The following is a 7,390-nucleotide window of genomic DNA, read 5'->3' on the forward strand; positions in this document are numbered from 1 at the left end:
ATTATTAGCAAATGTAATAATTAAATTATTGTATAACGGTAATTACCAGACTCATTTTTATGGTGTTCGTGTATTACACACGCAACCGTGTTCACAGAATTTATAAACTAATGTATGCATTATATTTTATCTCATCGTTACATTATTTTACATATTAAATAAATAAAAGAAAAAATAAACGATCGCATTCTTGGTAAATATTTAGGGGAAAACATCACTGGACAAATGTAGGGATCGTTTCAACCCTAATGGTTATGTTAATACACGGGTAAACCCCAAGAAAATGACATAAAATTGTGTACGAAAAGAAATGTTATTTTTAATTCTTCTTCTTTGGAACTAGTTTTCGGACATCAGGTCTGAAATTAGACTAGTGTTGACCAATTTTTTTTTTCAATAGATCTCAAAACATCATAATTGTACTCAATTTTAAACTTTTATTCACTGAACAATTATTCCCAAACTATTTTAAACTTCAATTATTTGAACCAATACATTGTTCTATAGTATAAAAATATTTAATACAAAACGAGGTTTATATAGATTAAGGGATTTAGTTTAACATAAAAAACTCTACATAGTAGTAACTGTCCATCGCACACAACTCTTTTTCGTACAAACCCCAACCCTCGCATAAATATAATAAAGATAACAATTGTATTTGTTATCCATACAACATAATTATGTACGACGAGAATGACCTTATATTCTATTTTAATAATCGGTTTATTTGCAGTCGAGTTGGGAAAGGGTAGATAGAAAGAGAGTTATGGAAAATACGAATACTGTTGCGTTTCATGGAAAGCCATAAGGGCACCTCTGAAATACACTGGATACTGTTGAGTTATTGTAGTGAAGTATCTACAAGTAGAACTTATTCACATAGTCATCCAGGAGTAGAATGATAATCAAGTCATTAAGGCCTGTAGCTATGTGTGGGAGATAAGGTGAATAAGTATACTTGTTAGGTGAGTTGTTGTGTAGTCCTCCACCCTTGGCCCTTTTTCACTGTTAGGTTTTTGTTGGAGATGTTAGTATTTTTAATCTTAAGTACTCGTATACTAAAAGCGTTGCTTAAGTAAAAATAATAAATATTTCGCGAGAACACGAAATATAAGATTCTTATTATATTTAATATCCAATACCAACCAAACTGTTAAAAATACTATAAAAGAAATTTTAATTTTTGTGTTATAAATTATGTTTTACAAATACTGTTGTTGCTTATATTTCTGTAATTTATTGTATTCGAATAATAATATTATTATTATCTATTTTACTTTGAAAATTAATTTTTATTAATACAAATATTACACTGAATAAAACGTGTGTTTCAAAATTTTTATTTTTATTTTAGGCATTTATTTATGTCCCTATAGCCTATAGGTATTAATTTATTGTAAGCTAATGGAACAAATATTTTGGGTCTCCATTGGAATTTTGGCGCTGAGGCTTTAAATGGTCTTGAGAAAAAAAAAGAAAAAGGCTACAAAAGTATGTATTTTTCTTTTTTCAATTCAGGTCTATACAAAGTGAACATCGTTTGCACTGAGTGGTTTCAGCCACTACGGGCGAGGTATGAGTAGGTATATAACTTTAGGTGACGTTCGGTTACTACACACACATACAATGGTTTTTTTATTACGTGTGTGTCTAATATCGCAATGAAGAAATGAAAAAAAATCGGTGCTCGAATCACACACTGATGTAGTGCGTTAACTTCGCTTACGATGACATATTTTTGCAAAAACCGCGTTAACCTAACCACACCAAACAGTGAAAAGTAAGGCGTAGAATTGAATCCTATTCAATGCATATTTCCTTATGTAATCACAATAAAACACACAAAAAGCAATACACACAATTTAAGAAAATTCGACGAGTGGAGGGTCGCAAACTATAGAGAGGCACAATCTGAGCATTAACAGTATTAGTGTTCTTTTGAGTTTCTATGCTTTAACATTGTCAAAATAAAAAGAGTAAGTAAAATTTAAAATTGTTCTCCGTGAAAAAAACTAATAAGTTTTTTTTAAAGGTTTTTATAGTTATTATTTTTTTTTCTCGATCTTATACCTTTACAGCTAAAGTTAACATATTTATAAAATATTTATTTTAGAAAAAAAAATTTAATTTTGTATTTTTCTTATAAAAGAAATTATTGTTTATGTTTTTAAGATAATTTTTTAAGTTTCCTAAACTTTTCCCACTTTTTTTTAAGCGCATTCAACTTTAAACCTTAATAGAATCATACATATTTTATTCAAATTTTAAATGAAAAATTATTTATTGATAATTTTGACTGATCTATAACTATTTTTAAAGAATAACTAATCGAATTATTAAGTATAAAATATTTTAGCAAAAGAGGTTTTATTATGATAGGGGGCATGATGCTTTATTTTTCAGCACGATATACTCAACGAAAATTTCCCCACTCGTCATAACATAATTAATTTTAAAAGTAATAAAAGTTATACGAGTTTAAAAGTTATGATGGGAGGGAAAGTTTGGTTGGGAAATGCACGCAGATATAAATAAAAATACACTCCACCTTTCCCCCTGCCCTTAACTTGAAACTTCAATAACTTCAAAAATAGTTATTCGGAACTGGTTATAGACCAGGCAAAATTTAAGGTACATTATTCTCAATTTAAAAAATTTAATAAAATATATACGTTACCATTAAAGTTCCAAAAGTTGCTATCAAAAAAACCAAGTTGGAAGGGGGGTAAAACAAAAAAAAATGAGAAAAATTGATATCACGTTTTATAAATACATTATAAAAAAAAAATCAATTATTAATTAAACAGAGTGAGATAATGACTGGTTCATGATAAAAGAATCACCCTGTATTGAATTAAATTGGAAATGTATTATTTTCAAGAACTAAAAATAATACATTTGAATACTTTTACAAATAGTCGTTTTCCAGTCATAACAGTTACATATGGCTCACTCGCACTTTTTAAAGCGCGTACTCTATTTAAATGAAGAAGTATGATTTTTTACTTATCTAACAGGAATAAACACGATTTAAGAACATAAATTATATACACCTAAATAATTGGTATTATTTAAGTTTTTTATGTACATAAGTAAAACATTCCGCAATTACTATAAAGGTATCAACATTCTAACTCACTAAAGACATTTTATTGTTTAGGCATTAAAATCTGAAGTCCTCTGCACAAATCAGATATTATAATGATATCCGTTCAAGTTCTTTTCGTTTCGAGTTTATTGCTATCGACAGTTTTTGGTAACACGTATTACAATTCTATATTTTATAATATGAGTTCACAAAGTAGTAATGTAAGCCTTTCGCTTAAAATTAATGACGTGTTATGCAATTTATTTTACAGGTACCAAGACAAATCAAATTACTTTAGATTTAAATGACATTGGTGTTTTTACTAAAATTGTTCGTGGAGGCGGCAATTGTAAGTATTTTACATTTTAACTATTATCTAGTATCGTGTAAATATTACACAACCAAAAATGTGTAAAACTTTTTATAAGTTATACCTATAAAACTTACTTTATTTTATGATATATTATTTTTATAAGAACTAAAAATATCTTTTTTTAAGTTTAATATTTTCGAAATTGAGTTTTAAAAATTATTACTAACAAATTAATGTAGTTTTATACTTTTATGTTAAACTTATTTTGTTTTTATTTATTTTAGTTGATTTCTTAAAGATATGCGTGAAGTTACAAAGTATTTAATTTTTTTATTATTAATAAATAGGCATTGTGTTTACTATAACAGTTATAGTCCAGCTCACGAAAACTGAACGTTCGAGGCCGATGGATGGCTGCCAAATATTGTCGATGCCAGTGGTTCTCCGTAGAGTCTGCTGTTATGTTAAAATATACATACTAAACATATTTTTATTAATGGTTTTTAATTACTATATTCTTAACACGTAATGTAGTGCGTGAGACAAAATAATAAAATATGTACATTTCAACATTACAAAAAGCCCGCCAATTATTTTGATACCCACTAATGACAATTTGCCACTGGTAGCGCTGATGTCAGCGTTCAGTTTTCGTGAGCCGGACTAATCAATATAATATGTATACAATCAATAATTTTACTAAAACAATTAGTTTTTTTACAGGAAATAATGAGGGCCTTATTGGTATGTTTTTTTTTTCATAAAGTCTTGTAAACTATATCTATTCTTTAAGATACTACATAATTTCATTAAATAATATTTTCTTTTAAATTCCACTTAATTCTGGTAGGAGTATGGTTTAAATTGTTTGATAATAGCGCATAAACTATTAAGAAATGCATTTTATGTTGTATGGTTAATAAATACAAGTGTTATCTTTATTATATTTATGAGAGGGTTGAGTTTTATATGTGAAAAGAGTTGTGTACGATGGAGAGCTACTACACGAATAATGTGAAGCGATTTGTAAAAAAATATTAATTGTTATATATTCTGTGTTCATTAGTTAAGCTTCTTATGTTGAATTAAATCTATTAAAAATAAATAATTCTCGTTATATATTATATATTTTCCTTCGATAACACTGTATAATATGTGCGTAGTAATTATTGGGTTAAAATAAGATTTAAGATCGTTTTGGAATTGTCAATGGTGTTAAAATTATTGAAATATCAAAGACAATAATGAATAAAAAATTATATATATTATGTAGGATACCCATTATTTGCTCGTACTTTAAGAGGTATAAGTATTATAAAATTGTTGGATTTTTTGAATTTGTAACTTGTGTATTAATTTGGGGAAATGATTAACCTGCTATGTCAATTCATATGTTGTAAAATAATATTTAATTTTGTAACATCGGTGTATAATTTATATAATCAATATAATATATATATATACAATCAATAATTTTACTAAAACAGTTAGTTTTTTTACAGGAAATAATGAAAGCCTTATTGGTATGTTTTTTTTTCATAAAGTCTTGTAAACTATATCTATTCTTTAAGATACTATATAATTTCATTATATAATAATTTCTTTTAAATTCCATTTAATTCTGGTAGGAGTATGGTTAGCGTAAAAACTATTAAGAAATGCATTTTATGTTGTATAATAATCAATATAATATGTATAAAATCAATAATTTTAATTATAAACAATAAAGTCGACATATATTTTTTAGCTTTGATGCAGAGAAGCAAAGGTATTGGTTTTACTCTGATGTGTGTTTTTTTTTATCTGTATACACTGTAACTTTTTTATTTGTTACTTATAGGGTGGAAATTGAGTAATAAGATGCCAACGACGTAAGTACTTATATTATATATAACAATATTTAATATAAGTGTACAGGGTATATTAATATTTTCAACAATATTTTTTTCCAAGATTTTTTGGTACACATATTGTACTATATTTTTCAATGTTTTGAAAATTTTTGTCACCAATCCTTGAAGGCCAAAAAGGGGGATTTTAGTTTTTTTTAAATGGCAACATATGTTTTGTACATGTATGCTTTAATTACATACATTTGTAAAAATAAAATAAAAAATATATTTTAGCGTTTGAATTTTAAATTTTCATTTATTTGTTCATTTGTTATGACTTTATAAAGATTTAATTTTTTTACTATATTTCTGAATATTTTCAATCGTTACTACAAAGACGAGTAGTTTTATTATATGCATAAAAATAATTTGATAAAGTTGGTTTGTAAAACTAACCTGTGTTGGAATAGGTAATCTGTAGATAAGAACCGTTTGTCTATCATTATTTCAAAGTCTTTTATACTAGTGACTTTTTTTTGTTAGAGTGTTATCGCCAAATGGACAATGCGAACATAAGTATGAACTTTATGTGCTACCGGTTTTGGAAAACCGAAGAAACATGATAATTATTAAGAGAAAATGTAGTATCTTAACAAAGTCATAACTAATGAACAAATAATGAAAATTCAAAATTCAAACGCTAAAATATTTTGTCTACAAATTTATGTAATTAAAAACATACGTTGCCATTTAAAAAAACTAAAATCCCCCTTTTTGGCCATCAAGGATTGGAGATAAAAATTTTCAAAATATTGAAAAATATAGTACAATGTGTACCAAAAAATCTTGGAAAAAAATATTAATATATTCCGAGAAAATTACTGTCTTTTCCTTAATGAATCAACCTGTATTACATACCATACGTAATATACACACTGAACTCAATATATTGAGTTCAGTAAATAAAGATCTTAGGTAGTATCTAAATATGAAAATATTAAGATATAAGATGAAAATTATGAACGATGGGAATGACGTTAAAATAAACGTTATTCTATTACAAAATAGTCTATTGAGTTAGAAAATCGTATAGTCCATTTATATGTGTTTACTGTAGCCTAGTTAATATATTATGTTTCTAAATCTCTTTGTACATTACTACAAACTCTATTTCAATATACCTCATTAAATACATCTTTTGCAATTTTTATATTGTTTAACTCTAAGATCATTTGTATTATCTTTCTTTGTAAAAACAGACGCATTACCAAGTTATTAATTTATGATAAGAAAATAAATTATAAGAAAACTTAAAACAAAATATCTAAGTATTTTTACATTATGTTTCAGGCACCCAAAGTACTCCCACTATGAGGGCAAAGCCGATCAATATGGAGTGTATTCTCGGGAACACTCAGATGCCATTTATGACATTGTTACAGCGGATTTTTTTAATGAACTTGATAAATTAGAAAAAATAGAAAACGCATATTATACAGATGACTCTTTATCAGATTAAGAGACCATAATTTTATTATATGTACTTCAATTGCGATATTCTACATAAATTTTAATTTATATACATTATTGTATTTTATGTAAGCCACAATTATTATAATATCATTAAAGATCATATACTTTGTTGTATTATCTTACTTAATATTATCTAATAAAACAATACGTACAAAGAATTAATTAAATAAAACATACATTATAATAAATACGATCATATTATAGGTAATTTAAGTACTAAAACTTTTAAATAATAAGTGTACTCGTTTGAATTAAAAGTATATTGTTAAAATATATTCAGAAGGTATCGGACTCTTATGAAAAATATATGATGAGCAAATAACTAAAACAGGAAAACTTGTTTTGTTTACAAATTTTGGCCGGTAATATTTTTACAATATAATTTAAGTTAAACCTTAGCATTCTCAAATTACGATCAACTGGGTTAATATTTAAATTATTAGTCGCCACTCGCCTATAACTTATAGCTATAAGTAAACCGAGGCTATATGTCCGTAGGCTTTACGTATGAGAGTCCTAAATTGTCAATTTTTTTGAAAAAATAATTTCACGTTTGAGTACATGGCAATACTGTCATTTCCTAAATATTACATTTTTTGGTGATTGTATATGTGTTGATCC

The 7,390-nt window shown here is 26.3% G+C and overlaps 1 protein-coding gene across 2 annotated transcripts; it reads left to right on the top strand.

The window, feature by feature from the left end:
- The first annotated feature begins 1,920 nt into the window (after window positions 1–1,920).
- On the top strand, window positions 1,921–6,835 carry LOC126840922 (uncharacterized). 2 transcript variants are annotated; one of them, XM_050576938.1, is made up of 5 exons: window positions 1,921–1,979; window positions 3,164–3,259; window positions 3,363–3,440; window positions 5,245–5,275; window positions 6,587–6,835. In XM_050576938.1, the coding sequence occupies exons 2-5, from the start codon at window positions 3,205–3,207 to the stop codon at window positions 6,753–6,755; spliced, it is 333 nt and encodes a 110-aa protein (XP_050432895.1). In that variant the 5' UTR covers window positions 1,921–1,979; window positions 3,164–3,204; the 3' UTR covers window positions 6,756–6,835. The 2 variants fall into 2 exon arrangements, with proteins under 2 accessions (XP_050432895.1, XP_050432896.1); XM_050576939.1 differs by lacking the exons at window positions 1,921–1,979; window positions 3,164–3,259; window positions 3,363–3,440 and adding exons at window positions 3,944–4,148; window positions 4,907–4,927; window positions 5,152–5,172.
- The last annotated feature ends 555 nt before the right edge of the window (window positions 6,836–7,390 follow it).

This window comes from Adelges cooleyi, unplaced genomic scaffold (assembly GCF_023614345.1).
Source record: "Adelges cooleyi isolate 19-005CV unplaced genomic scaffold, UGA_ACOO_1.1 ACOO_flye_CR_arks_rails_tigmint_CR_PRNA_376, whole genome shotgun sequence".
NCBI classification, from domain to species: domain Eukaryota; kingdom Metazoa; phylum Arthropoda; class Insecta; order Hemiptera; family Adelgidae; genus Adelges; species Adelges cooleyi.

What these genes read in the sequence shown, in the direction of transcription:
- LOC126840922 (XM_050576938.1), top strand. Translation starts at nt 3,205, where the DNA reads ATGATATCCGTTCAAGTTCTTTTCGTTTCGAGTTTATTGCTATCGACA. An exon ending in ATTGCTATCGACAGTTTTTG is followed by an intron (nt 3,260 to 3,362) that starts GTAACACGTATT and finishes TTTATTTTACAG; the next exon opens with GTACCAAGACAAATCAAATT. An exon ending in TGTTCGTGGAGGCGGCAATT is followed by an intron (nt 3,441 to 5,244) that starts GTAAGTATTTTA and finishes TGTTACTTATAG; the next exon opens with GGTGGAAATTGAGTAATAAG.